Genomic DNA, 19197 nt, shown 5'->3' with positions numbered 1-19197 from the left:
CAAGAAATCTCAAGGTACAGAAAAAAAAATGGAGAAGAACTGTTAGAAAAAGAATAAGGTGCTTGTTTCTTTAAAACAGTTTCAGGGGTGCCTGGGTGGCTGAGTTGGTTAAGTGTCTGCCTTTGGCTCAAGTCATGATCTCAGGATCCTGGAATCAAGTCCCTGGTTGGGCTCCCAGCTCAGTGGGACGACTACTTCTTCCTCTTCCTTTCCTCCTCCTCATGTGGACACGCTCTCAAATAATCTTTAAGACAGTTTAAGTAGAACAGAGAAATTGATTTGCAGAGTTTGAGTGGATTAAGAAAAAATAGAAAAAAAATAGTCATTAGATAACTTTAAGGCAGAAGTAGAATGGCAAATGAAGTCTCTAGTAAGCCAAACACATCTAGATGTAGAAGAAATAGATGTGTAGTTGAAAACTAAGAATATCTGACAATTCTGTTGATGGTGGTAAAATTTTAGATGAACTATCATAAAATATCTGCCTTTTTAGGAATATTATTGAACTATTAAAAAATGTTCCCAGAAGACCCTCAAACTCTTATTTAAAATTGGGATTTTCCATTTTTTTGGTCAATATATTTTAGTAACTTTAAAATGGTAAGGTAGAGGTTGAATATAGAGAAGAAAGAGGCCAGAATAACCTGTTACTGTTAACCTTTTCCTTTCAGCTGGACAGCATGAAGTTGTAGCTATAGGCACAGGTGAATACAATTACAGCCAGTGCATTAAGCCAAATGGAAGAGTGTTGCACGACACTCATGCTGTCGTTACAGCCAGAAGGTCTCTCCTTAGGTAAGGTAACATATATTTAATGCCACCAAATATTAATTCTTTCAGCCCAAAGTAACCACATATCAGTGTCTTTATTTACAAATGGAATTTTACTGATCATTGAGCCTTGGATATGACAGTCTCTGATTATTTCTATGTCATTTTTTTTAAAAAACTTTACAATGTGTCTTAATTTGTAGATTTTAGTGGCCTTTCTTATCAAGACTTTATGAACTCAGTTTTAAGAGTCCTACAACTTTTTTCTTAATATACCATCTTTATTACTGATCAAAGTAACTGAGTATATAGCTTTAGATCTGGACCAGGGAGACTTGGTGTAATATTCACCCCCAAATTAGCCACATTTAAAAACATCATTAGAAGCCAGTAAGTTTACATTCATGATGTCTATGCAGAGTTTATAGCAGAATGTAGATAATGGTATTTTTTATTAAATTGAGATATAGTTGACATATGATGTTAAACATGTTAGTATGCAGCAGTCACCATACTCCGCATCATGGTAAATGTAGTTACCATCTGTAACTGTACAATATTATTGACTCTGTTCCCTTTGCTATACTTTTCATCCTCCTGACTTTTTCTTTTTTAAATATTTTATTCATAGAGACAGAGAGGCAGAGACATAGGCAGAAGGAGAAGCAGGCTCCATGCAGGAAGCCCAGTGTGGGACTCGATCCCGGTACTCCAGGATCACGCCCTGAGCCAAAGGCAGAGGCTCAACTGCGAGCCATCCAGGCATCCCTGTTTTTTGTTTTTGTTTTTGTTTTTGTAACTATAAGTTTGTACAGGCTGGCAGAAAAGGCTGAGATGAGCATACCTGTTTCTTAAATTCATTGGTAGTCACTCTGCTCTCTACAAAAGGCGTGAATAGTAGGTAGAGAAGCTAGGAATGAGAAAGAGAAATAGAATGAGAACGAAAGTGAAAATAGCAGAAAGAGAAGCCAGCAATGTTACTCCTTAGAAGTCCTCATATGAAAAGTGAAGAATTTGTTACTTTTTCCAGTATCTACCAGATTTTGGTTCTGTTAAGCCATTGAGTTTACTTTTTTTTTTTTGAGTTTACTTTCTATAAAACTTTTTAATGGAAATTTTCAAACACAGTAAGAATAGGATAATGAATTCTATCATTCAGTTTATTAGCATTCTGATACCAATATCTGTGATCATATCCAGTTATCAGCATATTTAGTTATCAGCATTCTGTTCTTATTTAATCTTTGCATCCTCACTTTTTGTTGGTATTTACTGTGGTAGAGTAATTTAAAACAAATTTAGACCTAATTTTGTCTGAAAAACTTAAGTACATGTTTCTATAAGGAACGAATCCTATAATCTTAAAGAGAAAATTTGGGGGAAGTTAATGCAACTCATTGTTCTCTAATCTTCGTTGGTGCTTATTGAATTATTTGACCTCTTTAAAATTACTTCTTTTATTTCTTCCCATGCTTGGCCCTATTATATGCTTGTGCTGAGTCTTTAAAATTATTTCTGATGAAAGGACTAAAATGTTTTTAATAAGCAAAATGGTATTTGTCCCCTGATTGATTTGTATTAGTTTCTCAGGAAATTTGTTCCACTTCTTACTATGACTTATGATTTTCATCGTATTGTTTTTGCAATTCTTTGTTTTTGTCTTCAGAACCACTATGAAGCAGGAACCACAGTGGTTGGTTGTTTTGTCAGGGAAGGGAAAAAGAAGCAAGGAGAATTTTTACACTTCACGTAGGAGGCTGAGAGCAGAACTGAGAAAAAAGAGGAATCAATAGAGAAATGGGTCATTAGCTGGATATGACTGTTTAGGACTCAAACGTGAAATGAGTGTAGTAGTAGTCAAGGAATGGTGCTTTTAGGCCGGTCACATGTCAGACTGGGCTACAGTTGAGGACTTCTTACAGGATTTAACTCTTCTCTAAATAAGGCAAAAGTTATTTTAGGAATTCTTAATTTCCAAACTTTCCTTTGGAGAAATAGCCTTTCAATGAGGGACATTGTTCACGACACACATGAATATGATGCTTAAAATAAATTACTGTAAAATTTTATTACTTAATAAAGTTATAACTCTTTTCTTTAGGTACTTTTATAGACAACTTCTACTCTTCTACAGCAAAAATCCTGCTATGATGGAAAAATCAATATTTTGTACAGAACCAGCTTCTAATCTACTGACTCTGAAACAGAATATCAACATTTATCTCTATATGAACCAGTTGCCTAAAGGGTCAGCTCAGATTAAGTCACAATTGTAAGTATTATAGAAGTTGTTTTTAAAAGCAGTTAGAATGGCTAGATCATATATTCTAAGTCCCTAGAACAGCACTAGAACAAGTAAACTCATACCTATTCGTATTCTCCCTCTGACTTGAGGTGTTATTTGTGGCCTCTAGCTGGGGCCTCTCCTCCACTCAGTCTGATCTGTTACTACTACTACTAAAATTATTCCACATACTTCTGTGCTGTTGAAAATTTTCTTCTTTCGAGTTTTAAGACTTCATAAATGTTAGGAAAGCCTGGTTTTATGTATACTCACATACTAATACTGGAGTTAATGCAGTTTTTCTGAGTCTGTAGCTAAAACTTTATTATCTTGATGAATGAGTAGCATCAGCATGACACTTAAACAGCACAGACAAGCACAAAGGAGAAAAGCAAGTCTATCTAGAGATAACCATGGTTAATATTTTTTTTAGAAATTCTTCCAGTTACACCTTTGAAAACAAGTGCAAGGACTGTTCCTGGAGAGAAGATTCAGGACAAATGATTTTACATTTTTTTTAAACATATTTTACTGGAGATTAATTTTGAACACAAATTGTCAGTTTTTTTTTTCTTCATTCTCTTGTATTTTTTTAAATTTTTAAAAAAATTTCAGAGAAAGAAAATGACTTAACTGTGGAAGGAACAAAACTTAAGTTTTCATTTGATTTTAAGGGACATAAAGGCAGTAAAAAGAATTTATCTTTGCCCAGAAGCTCTAAATATGGTTAATTTCTGTTTGGTATTAATCTTAAGGAATGGCAAGTTAAACATGTTTGAAAACAATTCTTAAGTACATATAGATTTTACTTTGTCCACTTTTTTTAAATTGTTTTAATGTTTATTTAAATTCCAGTTAACGTACCGTGTAATACTAGTTTCAGGTGTACAATATAGTGATTTAACACTTCTGTATGATCCTAGTACTCATCACAAGTGCACTTCTTAATCCTAATCACCTTCTTTTTAACCCATCCCCCCACCATCAGTTTGTTCTTTGTAATTGAGAGTCTGTTTCTTGGTTTGCCTTCCCTCTCTTTTTCCCTTTAGCTCATTTGTTTTGTTTCTTAAATCTCACATATGGCTGAAATCATATGATATTTGTCTTTCTCTGACTTTCACTTAGCATAATACTCTCTAGCTCTATGCATGTCATTGCAAATGGCAAGATTTTGTTCTTTTTTATGGCTGAGTAATACCCCATTTTGTATACTTTGTTTTGTAAAAGAAAAAAAAACCCTTTCCTTTTTCTAGGCGTCTTAATCCACATTCTATATCTGCATTTGAAGCCAATGAAGAACTGAGTCTCCATGTGGCTGTTGAAGGCAAAATTTATCTCACTGTCTACTGTCCTGCAGATGTTAATAGAGTAAGCAGTATGTCCTCAAGTGACAAATTGACAAGATGGGAAGTGCTTGGTGTACAGGGAGCATTGCTGAGTCACTTTATACAGCCAGTTTACATCAGCAGTATACTTGTTGGTAAGTGGGATTTCAGTACCTCTTGGCCTCTTTTCATTGAGTAAATATATCAATATAAAATCATATTTTGCATTCATGATCCTTTATTTAAGGTAAACCACATTCATTGTTCTGTTGAGCTTTTTATTTCATGGTAACTTGTAATCATACTTGGTATTTTGCATGAATAGATAATATAGGTCATACTTTTCTGCATCTTGCTTTTTTCATTTAATGTATTTTGGAAATATTTCCATGTCAAGTATGTAAGAATTTCCTAATTATTTCTCACTGTGTGGTACGTCTTTGTATAAAGGTATCATAATTTATTTAAGCACTTACAGGTTGAAGGAACTTTAGATTATTTCTAATATTTTTTTACAGCTACCAAAATGCATAGTGAATGACTTTTTTATATTTGTTATTTGCACTTGTAAGTCTGTCTCTAAGATGATGAATTCCTAGAAATAGAATGGCAGGTAAAGATGTATGCATTTGCAATTTTGAAAAATGTTACTAAGTTACCCCCCAAATCACATTCCCGCTGGTAATATATGACAGTGGCAGTTCTTCTTACCCTCAAAAGTAGTTACTTTTCTAAATCTTCTTTTTCCAAATATGAATTCTTGAGGATGATAGTTTCTTAGATTTAATTTGGTTACAAAGTTCTTTGCCATATTTCCTTTTAGGTCTGATGCTCTCTCAGATGCTTAAATTTTTCTCGGTCTCCTTTAAGAAAGGTTTTTTCTTGAATGTCTATTAGGTCTGTAAGAATTGTCTATGCTTTCACTAGAATCATAGCTTTCTTTGACTTTGATGAAGATGTAAAATTAGTCGCTTATATAATTCCATGCTATATTTAGTTTCTTAAAAGGATGGATGGTTATAGATTCTTATAGAATTACTTCGTAATAGCTAGTGGTTTGGGACAGGAGCTTAAAAATTAAATCTCTTGTCATTTTGAGTTTCATCTTGCACCTAGCAATGGGGAACATCAGGTAGCAATAAAAACATTCTATAAGACTTTGTAAAATTATTTCTGTTTTCTTTCTTGGCATCTTTGTGGAACACACCTAAAGCTAATTTGCATTCTGCCTGGTATAACCTAAATGATTTTTAATCTGTTTAAGTTGTTTATAAAAAAATACAGATTTTTGAACATCTTGAGATCCTTATTCTGCCTGGGGAAGAGGGTAGGAGTTTTGAGGCAGAGGGATACACATTTTAGAAGCACCACTAGGTGATTTGGATACAATTACGTGAATGGCTCTTTGAGAAACACTCATTTAAAATTTCTTTAAAAGAGATTTGGAGAGCTAAAAGAATCTTCAGAGTTCACTGAATTTTATTAGTAGGCTAGTACAGCTTCTTGCTTAGTATATAAACTCTTTTTATGCCATTCCTGATAGAATATCATCTAACCTCAGTTTAAGAGCATCCAATAATGTGGATTGTAGGATTTAAAGTCAGTCTATTAAATAGCTCCAATTGTTTTTTTTTTTAATTCCTCCTCATTTAGAATTGAAATTTGCTTCCCTTTAATTCTGTACTGACAATATAAGTGAGGGTAATGACCTCATCTTGTTCTGTTGTAAGTCTTATGAAATCTTTTACAGTTCTTTAATTGTTAAAAACCTAATTTACTAGATCAGTTACCAATGTGTAGAGTATTACATTTTAAGACTTCTTTAACTTTTCAAAAAGCTTAGAGAAGCAAATTTTATGCTGTACATGTTCATAGATGTTCATTTTATCACTTTATGGCAGTATTCTTTTTTAGGAAAAAAAGTCTTAGGCTTGCATTAAAAAGACATTTATTATTATTTGAATAGAAAATAATCCACAATGGGGTGCCTTGGTAGCATGTGGGTTAAGCATCTGACTTGTGATTCTGGCTCAGGTCATGATCTCAGGATTGTGGGATCACCAGCATGAGGCGCTATCCTCAGCATAGAATCTGCTTGAGATTCTTGCCCTCTCCCTCTACGCTTCCCTCTGCTCATGCATGTACACTCTTTCTCTCTCAAAATCTTTAGGGGAAAAAAAAAAAAAGGAAAATAATCCAGAGCAATATGGAAGAAAATTCACTTTGCCTAAGTACTTAAAAACAGCTGGATTTATATTACTTTTCAAGCTTTTAAAGGTATATCTTGCAAATTAGGTATTCTGTTATGGTAAGATCATCTGTCTAAATATTTCAAGAGTGTTTATCCAGAGGTATTTCCATCTAGGAGTTCTTTTCATACACAGATTTGAATTGTACATTTGGATTATAAAGAAGACCAATTGCTAATTCCCTCCTAATGAAAAAATCTGTTTTAAACATAGTTCATGGACTTCTAAGAAACATTTGATAATGTTAGAGATTCTGTTATTCATTCCCTTTTTTTTTTTTTTAAATCTCAGTAATAGGTTCAAATGTTAGTTAAATACTTGCCCCATATCATTCAGTTTGCCTGTTGGCAGAGTCTGGACTCAAAATTAGTTTCATAACTTCTCCTACTGCTGCTTTTTGTATTAAGTTGAACTCTGATAGCTTTGTTTGAGCATAGCCAGTGACAAGAATCTCACTGCTATGTCTGTTAAACTTGACCGTCTTGAAGGCAGATCCTTTGCCACACTCATCTTGGTCCAATTTGTGCTGGGGATGTTGGTCAGTAAATGTTTCGTGAATAAATGGTTTGAATCAGCATGATTTTGTTTTTGTTTTCGAAAGCGCTTTTATTTTTCTACTTAAAACTAACTGTGGAATACAGGAAAAATGTTATTCTTGTTGCTTTTATTCCCACCCAGGAAGCTTTTAAAATAATACAAAATGGCATTGGTTTTAATATTCCAATCCCTAAAGATTCTAATGTGCACCCAGGATTGATAATTACTGCTCTCTGATAATATGTTTTATATTCCTTTTTTGTCAGGTTTTTATTGAACCATCTATATGGTTTTTTTTTTCATCTACTATATGTTAGGTGTTGTGCACTGTTGCATTATTCTCAAAGGTACTATTCGTGTAATGAAATGCAGAGTGAGCATTATGAATACAAAGGCAAGATGCTTCTTGCCTTATGTCTTCTCACACATTTGTGTTTCACAGGAACATGATTTGTTTTCTCCAGATGTTCTATGATAAATGGGTGGTGGTGTTAAAATGTAATGCCCCAGACTAATTATGTTCCAGATGTGGTAGGGCCAGTACATAGTTCTTTAATGTTTGATTCTTTGATTTATGTACTTTATTCTTATTCATGCAGCCTTTTTAAGAGCTGTTTCCACAACCATTTCTGTGGGTTTATATTACACTTATGGTAGATTAATCTCCTGAGAATCTTTGTGTATAAAAAGCTGTCCAGTCAAGTCCGCTGTGGTCTTTGATTAGATTTAGTTTTTGACTTACCTTTGAGCTTCATGTTATTTTAGATAACTTTAGATAAATCAAATTTTCCCTACTTATATGACATATTATTAGATCTGTATTTTTCCAGGAACAAGATTTAGCCTCTGTATATAACCAAAACCATACTTCAGATTTAGTTAATAGTTAAAGCATACATATGTAAAGGGGAACAGTAAAATTTCTAATATTAATATGCTTCTTTTCTATAAAATTATTGTTTTTATATTAAAACATTTTTAAATGAATCAATTTGGCATGTAAGGAATCTTAAATGGAATTTGACTTGCAGGGCTATTTTTTCCCCCCACATATGTCTTTATATTTTAGGCACAAACACTGACATTATCTCATTACAGTATGTCTTTGTCAGGGATGCTACAATAGAGAGGATGTGATAGATACCTACAATGGAATATTACTCAGCCATAAAAAAGAATGAAATTTTGCCATTTGCAACAGCATGGATAGATCCAGAGGGTATAATGCTAAGTGCAATAAGTCAGAGAAAGACACATACCATATGATTTCACTCGTGTGTATTTTTTTTTTTTTTTTACTCATGTGGAATTTTAAAAACAAGCAAGACAAAAAAAAGACAAACCAGAAAACAAATTCTTAGCTATGGAGAACAGACTGGTGGTTACTAGAAGAGAAATAGGTGGAGAGAAGGGTGGAATACATTATGGGGATTAAGAGAAGAATACATCTTGATAAGTGCCAAGTAATATATAGAATTGTTGTATCTGTATATTATACATCTGAAACTGTACTGGAATTTAAAAAGAGTATTTAGAAAAAGGCTGTCAATAGCAATTCATGTTCTTTTTACATCATTTTCTAGTTTCCAGATAGTCATAACCAGCAGCCATCTCAACAGTTCCAATGTATGGAAACAATTTTATTTGGAAAATAAAGTCTTGTGGCATATAACATTTCTTTTCTGAGAAAAGGGGTCTAATTTAGAATTACTAATTTTTAAATGGGAATGACTTGTCTAATTTCTATTTTAAGTTTAATGCAGCTCACAATTTTATACTGTACTAATGACATTACATCTTTTTGAGCTTTATCTCAATAGTTATTTTAACTGGTTTTGTTATTAGCAAAAATTATAATCAGAAATAGACATTATTTAAATGATTTGTGTTGTGAAACTGAAGCATTGTCCTCCTGGAATAGGTGTAATTTGTGGCCCTTAAATATGGAAAAATAGCTTAATCTCACCAACTATTTCTCAGCCATGCTTATCCTTCTATATTATGTGCTGGTTTCATGCTGTAATCTAAGGAATCAAGACAGGATGAGCCAGTTCTGTTGGGCAGAATCTTATAAACAGTACTATATTTTTGAGAGGACATTTCTGGCTCTTCATTTTTATTTGCTGGAATGTCAATTTGTTATTTTCTGTAGATTCTATTTTGAATGGAAATTATGACCATTGTTACCTTGTCCTGATACTGGTAAAGAATTTAGAAGTGGTAAGAGAGAAGTGGGAAAGGAAAGATATTATTGCAAGATAAATGATAACATTAGACTATTTCCTTTTTTTTTTTTTTTTTTGGTCTATTGATATTGAACTTCTGAGTTTTGTTTTTACTTTCTAGGTGATGGGAATTGCAGTGATACTAGAGGTTTAGAAATTGCTGTAAAGCAACGTGTTGATGATGCACTTACTTCAAAACTTCCAATGTTTTACTTGGTCAACAGACCTCATGTTAGTTTAGTACCTTCTGCATATCCACTGCAAACAAACTTGGAATATAAATCCTTGAGTCTAAATTGGGCACAAGGGGACATTTCTTTGGAGATTGTGGATGGCCTGAGTGGAAAGATCACTGAAAGGTTAGCATTACTAATTTCTTTTAAAACCACGTATTTAAGCAGGGCACTTGTGAGCAATGAGTGTTGTTTATAAGTGTTGAATCAGTAAATTGTATACCTGAAACTAGTATTATTACAATGTGTTAACTAACTGGAATTTAAATAAAAAAACTAAACAAATCATAAGGAAGAGAAAATACAATACTGTACTGGATTTATCAGAAAAAATCTACATATGAATGGAACTGTGCAGTTTAAACCTGTGTTGTTCAAGTGTCAACTGTATTTAGAAAGGGCCCGCACAAGTATAAGGGGCCCAGAAGTTAAGCTTTACAGTAAATCTACCTTGGTCTATACTATAATATAAACAAAACAAATCGCTTAAAAAATATTAAGCAAAAATACATTTTTTGTTTTTAATGATAGGCACACAGTGAGAGAGAGAGAGAGAGAGAGAGAGAGAGAGGCAGAGACACAGGCAGAGGGAGAAGCAGGCTCCATGTACCGGGAGCCCGACGTGGGATGCGATCCCGGATCTCCAGGATCGTGCCCTGGGCCAAAGGCAGGCGCCAAACCGCTGCGCCACCCAGGGATCCCCAAAAATACATTTTAATAGAACTTTTAAAATTATTTCTTAGATGCAGTTTTTAAAATTCTGAACAATAATAATAGTTATTTAGTATGACAATTTTGCAGGCATTGTACTAATTTAAAAAAAAATCATTGTTTTTCTGATGAGAAGACAGAGCTGGAAAAGTTTTATAACTTAAGTTACATAGTAAGTTGAATGGAGCCAGCATTCAAAATCAGTCTCCAGAACCTATAATTTTCTGAGTATCATTTCATGATTATAATTAGCAAAAGAATCCTATAATGTATTTGTTTTAAAAATTCATTTTCTCTTACTGAATCTGATTTTCTGGATCTAAGGCTAAGGATATGTGTTCTCAAATATTATTCACATATACTTACATGTGAGAACTAATGTACTATGTTATACTGCCACCTTAAAATAACCCTGTAGATTACATGGTGCTGTTGCTCTTTGACAGATAAACTGCTTCAAGCTAGGTTTATTATTTTTCTTAATGTCACACAAATAATAACACAGCTGGGATTCTTATCTGGATATTATTTCCAAAGCCCTTGTCAATAACCATAATATGTTATGCCTTTTAGACATTTCTTTGTAATATTCCTGCCATTGATTAGCAAGTAAAACTACAGCTGCTCTTCTAGTGTATGCTCTTCTGTGGTCACAACCATACATTTTTAATGAGATAATAATGTTAAAAATTAAACTGCTTGTTTGGTGAAAGATGGATTTAAGACCACATGCAAGCAAATGTTACTATCAACTAGGCATACTATTGATTACTTCAACTAGTGTGAATTACACTGTTCTTGCTTTGAATCAGCACAAAGTAATATCACTGTTAACAGTGGACAAACTGCGCATTAAAAAGTCTTTTACTGAAAACACAAAATACTAGCATAAGAAAGCTGAAATGTAAAATGAGCTTAACTAATTTATTATAGCTAAATACTTGCCAGGTGATTACAAGTAAAGAGAGCACATATGATCTAAATAGTAGACGGTGTAGTTCAGCTCCAAAGCACTACATAAAGGATACTATCATTGTAATGTGTAATTTACAAGGAAGAATGAACCATTAACAGATATATGTGCAACAAATAACATAGTATCATTATTCAAAAAAAAGAAGTTACAGGAGGAAAAATAGAAATCCAGTACTAATTGAGACAGTAATTGACCTGTCAGTTCATGATCAAATGAACAAAACAATAAGCACAAGGATACAGTGGTTTTTTAATAACAAAAAGGTAGATTTGATTAACTTATATAAAACTGCACTGTAAAAATATAAAACACACCTACTTTTGAGGAAACTATAGAATATTGAAAAAAAATGATCCTATGTTATGCCACAAAGAAAATCTCAATTCTGAAAGTTAGAAGCAATGTGAGAACCTAGAACTGGACCCTCAATTCTATAGTCGGCTAATCTTCAGCAAAAGCAGGAAAGATATTCAATGGAAAAATACTAATCAACGAATGGTGTTGGGAAAACTGGACCACATTTTACACCATACACAAAACTAAACTCTAAACAGATGAAAGACCTAAATGTGAGACAGGAATCCATCAAACCTAGAAAAAAACAAATGCAGTGACAGCTTTCACCTCAGCCATGGCAGCTTTCTATTAGGCATGTCTCTAGAGGTGAAGAAAACAAGAGTAAAAATGAACTATTGGGACTTCATCTAGATAAAAAGCTTCTGCACAGCAAAGGAAACAACAAAACTAAAAGGCAACCTATGGAATGGAAGAAGATACTTGTAAATGTCTTATCAGATAAAAAGCTATAGTATCCAAAATCTATAAAGAACTGAACAAACTCAATACCTAAAAACCAAAAAATCCAGTCAAGAAATGGACAGAAAACATGAAGTGTTATTTTTCCAAAGAACACCTACACATGGCTAACAGACACATGAAAAAATATTCAACACCAGTCATCATCAGGGAAATAAAACCACAATGAGATACAACCTCACACTGGTCTGAATGCTAAAGGAAAAACTTAAGGAACAACAGACGTTGGTGAGGATGTGGAGAAAGGGGAACCCTCTTGCACTGTGGATAGGAATGCAGACTGGTGCAGCCACTCTGGAAAATAATATGAAGGTTCCTCAAAAAGTTAAAAATGGAGCTACTCTGTGACCCAGCAATTATACTACTAGGTATTTATCCAAAAAACACAAAAATAGTGATTCAGAGGGCCACAGGCACCCCAGCGTTTGTAACAGCAATGTCCACAATGGCCAAAATATGGAAAGAACCCAGATGTCCATTGACTGATGAATGAATAAAGAAGTGATATACACACATATATACACATAAAATGGAATATTACTCAGCCATCAAAAACAATGAAATCTTGCCATTAGCAACAGTGTGAATGGAACTAGAGGGTATTTGTTTTAAACTAGAGGGTATTATGCTAAGTGAAATAAATCAGAGAAAGACAAATACCATATGATTTCACTCATGTGGGATTTAAGAAACAAAACAGCACAGAGGAAGGGAAAGAAAAACAAGATAAAAACAGGCAAACCATAAGAGACTCAACTCTAGGGAACAAACTAAGGGTTGCTGGAGGGGAGGCAAAGGTAGATGGGAGAACTGGGTGATGGACATCAAGGAGGACACTTGATGTAATGAGCACTGGATGTTCTATGCAACTGATGGGTCCCTAAACTCTACCCTGAAACTAATGTACATTGTATGCTAACTAGCTTGAATTTAAAGGTAGAAGTGATGTAGATAGTATTTTTGGTTGTGATACAATAAATCTGTAAAAAAACAAAATCAGTATACTAGGAGTTTCATTGGTGGGGGGAGTCTTCTAACTTTTGACTCAAAGAGGAAATACAAGGGATGCCTGGGGGTGCTCAGTGGTTAAGCATCTGCCTTCAGCTCAGGGTGTGATCCTGGAGTCCCAGGATCAAGTCCCATGTTGGGCTACCTGCACGGAGCCTGCTTCTCCCTCCTCTATATCTCTGCCTCTCTCTGTGTCTCTAATGAATAAATAAATAAAATTTTTTTAAAAAAAAAGAGGAAATATAAAATGAAACAGCAGAATATTTGAGACAAGGATATTGAAAGCATTCAATATATTTTATATATATATAGTTCAGTATATCAGAACTTGTAGGATATACAGCTAAATGCAAAGCTGAATGGAAAAGACAGTACTTGAAATGCGTATATCAGGAAATAAGCAGAATGAAGAAATCAACAAAACTAGAAATGTAACTTGAGCTAAATAATATAGGAAGTAGTCTTAGAAATCTGAGTCTGAAAAAATATCCCTAGCGAATCTCTTGTTTAGTGAATTAAGGGAGTAATTAACAGAAACTGAAAATTAAAGGTTCATAAAAACTTCTCTCAAAAATGTAAATATTTTTTAAAAAATCCTGTGAAATGCATATATCTTTAGGAAAAATTATTTATATAACTGGTACAAAAGAGGGAAAAATCTCAATATTTTCATAAAGTAAGGTACCCTGTTTGCAAAGAAAGAGCACCGTGCTGAGGTGGTTCAGAGTAATTTTAAACCTTTATAAATAGCAGAAATTTCCAGTGCTATCTAAGAAGATGGAAAACATTAAAATTCTTTTATGAAGCAGGTGTATCACTGCTACTTAAATCCGGTAGAAGATTGCTGCCCTCCCTCCACAAAAGTTGTATATGAAGCTTTCTTTTATATCCAAACAAAATATTGCTAAATAAAATAGTAGGAATCAGGATGTAGTAGTATATTTAAAAATACATATTTTATACAACAATACCAATTAGTATTTTTTATAGGAGTGAGGATAGTAACATAATAGGAATAACAACAGGCTAGAAATAAATTGTTATTAAAATAGTCATTGATTTAGGGACATAAACAATATATTCATCCTATATAAATTCTAAGAAGGCATATAATATAGCTCTTTAGCTATTCTAGATAAAGATAATAAAAAAGGAATAGTTTGATATTTTTGTTAAGGATAAAATGTGTGTTTTATTAGTCAAAAGTGTCATCATGGTTGATAATATCCAGAACAAGAAACGATTGTTTACTGTTATTGTTAATATTATACTTAAAGCATTTGGACAAGAGAAAGAAATGAAAGATTATAAAATATTGGAAGGAAGAAGGTAAAATTGCCATTCTTTGTGTATGGTATCATTTTATACCCTAAAAGCCCAGGAGAATCATTGAGAAAACTATAACCAAAGGTATCATGATGAAAATACTAATAAAGAGATAATTGATTTCATACATAAGAGCTTTTGTTCATTATTGCTGTGAATAAAACTACCTCAAAACTTAGTGATTTAAAAATAACCGTTTATTACTGCTCAAAGTTTTTAGGTCAACTAAGCTGGATGTTGTGGAGCTCCCTCTTTCATCCAGGGTTAGCTCTAGGTCAACTGAAATTCAACTTGGCTGAACTTAGAAGGATGACATGGCTCTGGTCCATGTGTTGTCTCACCCTCTTGTAGACTGGTCCCAGCTGGTTCGTTGGGCAGAGATAGGATTCCCTAGAGAATGAGAACACAAACCTATAAGCCCCAGGCTCAGAACTGACACATCATCTATTCTGTTAACCAAAATAAGGCACAAAGCTAGCTCAAATTCAGGGAGACGGGAAATCAACCATAGTTATCGAGAGGAGAATCTGGAAAGTCACATAAAGAGTATGGAGACGGGAAATGAAGAATTTGAGAAATTTTTGTAAATACAAGAACAACGAATAATGAAGAGAGTTAAAGCAAAAAGTTTCGTGGTCTATGGACCCACTTTTAATTAGAAACAAAAAATATCTGCAAGGACATATACAGAAGGTCATGAGGGGGTGTATGTATTTACTCTTAGTTAAAATTTACATGTAGTAAAATGGGCTATATAGCTTCATGACTTTTGATATATATACACCTGTATTACTATTACTCCATTAAAATGCAGGACATTTTCATTATTCCAGAAAATATTTCTGTCCCTTTTTCCAGTCAGTTCTAGTACAGCTTTTAATTTGGATCAATATAGATTAATTTTGCTTCAAACAGTAAAATGTTCCAGTATCTGCTTTAATTTTTAATGCAACACTATAATTTAAACTGTAATAAAATTAGCTTCAGAAAGTAAATATTCAGAATGATTTTATGTAAAAATCTTTCACTATTTTCATTGCACATAATTGGAAAAAAATATTTGTAGATTCTGTGTTGATTTTCATCTTTACAGTTGTCAACATCCTTGAATAATGATTGTGAATGTTTCATTCTTTCTACTTTAGTTCCCCATTTAAAAGTGGTGTGTCAATGGCAAGTCGGCTTTGTAAAGCTGCAATGTTAAGTCGATTTAACCTGCTTGCCAAAGAAGCTAAAAAAGAAGATTTACTTGAGGCTAGTACATACCATGCAGCAAAGGTAAGTCCTTAAAGGAATGAAATTGATTGTAGAAATAAAATTTAAGAAAACAAAAATGTAATTTTATGATAATGAGACATAGGAGAAGTTGGTTGAAATAGTTCCTGAGTATATGGTATTGCCATGTTCTGATAGAATTATTTTTTATTTGAGATTACATATGTAAATGAGTGTTGCCACTTAAAGTAGCCACCTTAGTATGGTATATACTTATTTTGATGATACTGATCAAAACCTGTTTTCATACCTAGAGGGAAAAAATGGTAATAAAATTTCTTCTTGTATATATTAACTGCTAACTTTAGAAGTTCAGTATCCTAAAATAATACATTAAGATATTCAGATAAATTAATTATCCCATTAAAGTTGTGGAACTGCTATAATATCAGCAGGAGTTGAACCTGATTAAGTAGATGGTGTACATAGCCTTTTCCTCTCTTTAAAAATATTTTTTTTTAGTATTATAAACATAATGTATGTTTAGAGAATTTGGCAATCTTTTTAAATAGGAAAAATACTAGTAATCCTTCTATTCAAATTATGACACTCTTAATCTTCTAAGCATGTTATTTCAGTTTCTGTTTATGTGTGGCATGCATATATATGTGTATTTTTATATATTTTAAAATTTTAATTTACTAAATGTGTTTTTTTATCTTTTTCATTTGGCATAGTCTGACATGAACCATGTTATCGTGATAACATTGTTTCTGATAGCTTAAATTCATTTTCAGTTAATATAGTATCATATGAAACTCTCTTAATTTCAACAATATGTTAATGCTTAGACTGTATAATCTGTTATATATAATATAATTGAAACAATTATATTAACCACAGGCTTATGGGTATGTACACACATATTTAAGTATAAAAACTTATGTAGGCAATTTCTGGCTCTTTGGTGGCATGAAGAAGTTGTAGATCATCTTTAGAAAAGCAAGTATAAAAAAACTGGACAGAATTGTCAAAAAAAAAAAAAAAAAAAACACCTACCACTCTGGAAATTGAAGACAAAAAAACATTAAGAAGTGTATATTGTTGAAAAAGTGCTTGAGCTTTGGATAAGAACAGAAGGAGTTTGTGATGCCTTCACCCAAGGCTGTTCCTGTTTCTCCCTCCTCTCTGGTAGTTTGAATGGCAAAAACTATAGTTTTTACTAGAGTGAGGATGCCGCTGGAAATAGATTTGCTGCTTAAGAGTGGACTTACTTGGGGTAGAGCATAAGAATTTGAAGCTTTGTCAGCTAAAAATGCCAATCCTAGTAGGAAACAAAGGGAAAAAATAATAATTTTGCTGGCCCAAGGTTGAAGTCCTGGGTGGGGCAAATGATGTACCAACTAGTAACTTAAGTAGATTGTAAAAATGAAAGAGCCACCCAAGTGCCGAGAAAAATTCTCTATATATCATTGGCTGAATGAGAGCCTTCACTCATGCAAGGAAGACCGAACTCAGTAAAGAGTGAAACTGTAAAAGAGAACTGACTGCAACTTTAAATCCTGTAGTCCCTCTTTATCCATAGGGGATACTTCCAAGAACCCCAGTGGATGCCTGAACCACAGATATTACTGAATCCCATATACTGTTGTTTTCTTATACATACATACCTATGATAAAGTTTGATTTATAAATTAGGCACAAGAAATTAACAACAGTAATATTAAATAGAACAATTACAACAGTGTATTGTAATAAAAGTTATATGGACTCTTTCTCAGAATACCTTATTGTACTGTACTTTCTTGTGATAATGTTAAATGATAAAATGCTTATTTGCTAAGATGAAGTGAGATGAATAATACAGGCATTGTGACTTAGTGGGACATAGTGTGAGGCTACTATTAACCTCCTGATACATCAGGAGGAGGATCATCTACTTCCAGACTGTGATTGGCCGTGGGTAACTGAAATCAGGGAAGAACCATGGATAAGGTGGGGGGATTATGTACACAACTCCCCCCGCCCTGCACATACACAATTTGATGAGACGGTAGCTGCCTAATAAGTTTAAGGTGTTTGAACAGTGTTTACTGAAATCATTATTATTAAACTATGCAGATACAGGGTGACCATTAGGAAACCAGGCTAAAGCATAAAAATAATAGAAAAACTGGAAGAGAGAACAGTAGCTTCATACCATGGAGAAAACCGATCTTAACAATTTAAGCAAGCTAAATTAAAAAACAAAAAACTTCAGAAAAATCATATCCAGAGTTTCTACAATATATTGTCTAAAAAAGTTTAAGATTCAACCCAAAATTATGGGATATGTAAAAAACAGGACAGTGAAACCTATACTCAGGAAAAAATAACAGTCAGTAGAAAATGGTTCTGCGTAGGTCCAAATGTTGAAGATATCTAAGACTTCAAAGCAGCTATTATAAATAAGTTCAGAGGATGAAAGGAAAATATAGATGTGTATCAATAAGTAGGCAATCTCAATAGAGAAATAGAAACTACCAAAAAAATTCTAGAATTGAAACAGTAAAGGTGAAAAATTCTTTAGATGTGCTGAATAGCATTTTTGAGATGGCAGATAAAAATAAAAGAACTTTGAAGATAGATCAGTAGAAATTATTTTAAAGACAAAATGAAAACAGATTGAAGAAAAATAAACAGAGCCTCAGAGATTTGTGGAACAATATTAAGTGCACCAACATGTCTGCGCTAGGAATCTCAGATGGAAAGGAAAGAGGAAAACAGGAAAAATCTATGAAGAGATAATGACCGGAAAAATCCCCCCAACTAGATGAAAAACATTAACATATTCAAGAAACCCAGCAAATCCTCAAGGAAAAAACATTTGAAAAGATCCATACCTGCTAGATCTATTAGTCATAGAAAAACAAACACCATATGATTTCACTGATAGATGGAGTTTAAGAAACAAATGAGCAAATTAAAAGACTCTAAACTATAGAGAACAAACCGGTGGTTGCCAGAGGAGAAGTGGTTGGGGAAATCAGTGAAATAGGGGAAGAACATTAGGGTACATTTACTGTGATGAGCAGTGAGTACTGTATAGAATTATTGAATCGTATTGCATACCCAAAGTTAATATAACACTGTATGTTAACATAATGGAATTTTTAAAATAATTTTTTCAAAAGATCCATACCTAGATATGTCAGGTATGGTTGATTTCTCTTAGCAACAATGGAGGCCAATGTAAAATAGCCCAAACAGTCTTGAATAAGAAGAATAAAGTTGGACAGTTCATACTTCCTGGTTTCAAAGCTTATCACAGAGCCACAATAATCACTGTAATACGACGTAAGAATAAACCGATAGATCAATAGGATACAATTGATAGTTAAGAAATAAACCATAGTATTTATAGTCGATTGATTTTTTTAACAAGAGTACCAGATAATTAGTGGGGGAAAAAATAGTTTTTTCATCAATTAGTCTTGGGACAACTTGATATCCACGACCTCATACCATGTACAAAAGTTAAC

The 19197-nt window shown here is 33.2% G+C and overlaps 1 protein-coding gene across 11 annotated transcripts in view; it reads left to right on the top strand.

Annotated features, from left to right (window-relative positions):
• ADAD1 (adenosine deaminase domain containing 1) overlaps positions 1 to 19197 on the top strand; it is a 98196-nt gene that overhangs the window by 15789 nt on the left and 63210 nt on the right. For all 11 annotated transcript variants that reach the window (XM_072788513.1, XM_072788515.1, XM_072788512.1 and 8 more), the window contains exons 7-11: positions 672 to 795; positions 2873 to 3043; positions 4309 to 4535; positions 9513 to 9750; positions 15607 to 15739. In XM_072788513.1, the coding sequence (XP_072644614.1) occupies positions 672 to 795; positions 2873 to 3043; positions 4309 to 4535; positions 9513 to 9750; positions 15607 to 15739 (893 nt within the window). The remainder of the gene's footprint in view (positions 1 to 671; positions 796 to 2872; positions 3044 to 4308; positions 4536 to 9512; positions 9751 to 15606; positions 15740 to 19197) is intronic.

This window comes from Canis lupus, chromosome 20 (assembly GCF_048164855.1).
Source record: "Canis lupus baileyi chromosome 20, mCanLup2.hap1, whole genome shotgun sequence".
Lineage (NCBI taxonomy): Eukaryota > Metazoa > Chordata > Mammalia > Carnivora > Canidae > Canis > Canis lupus.
The sequence above is the reverse complement of the archived record's forward strand: the minus strand, read 5'-3'. Positions and strand labels throughout refer to the sequence as shown.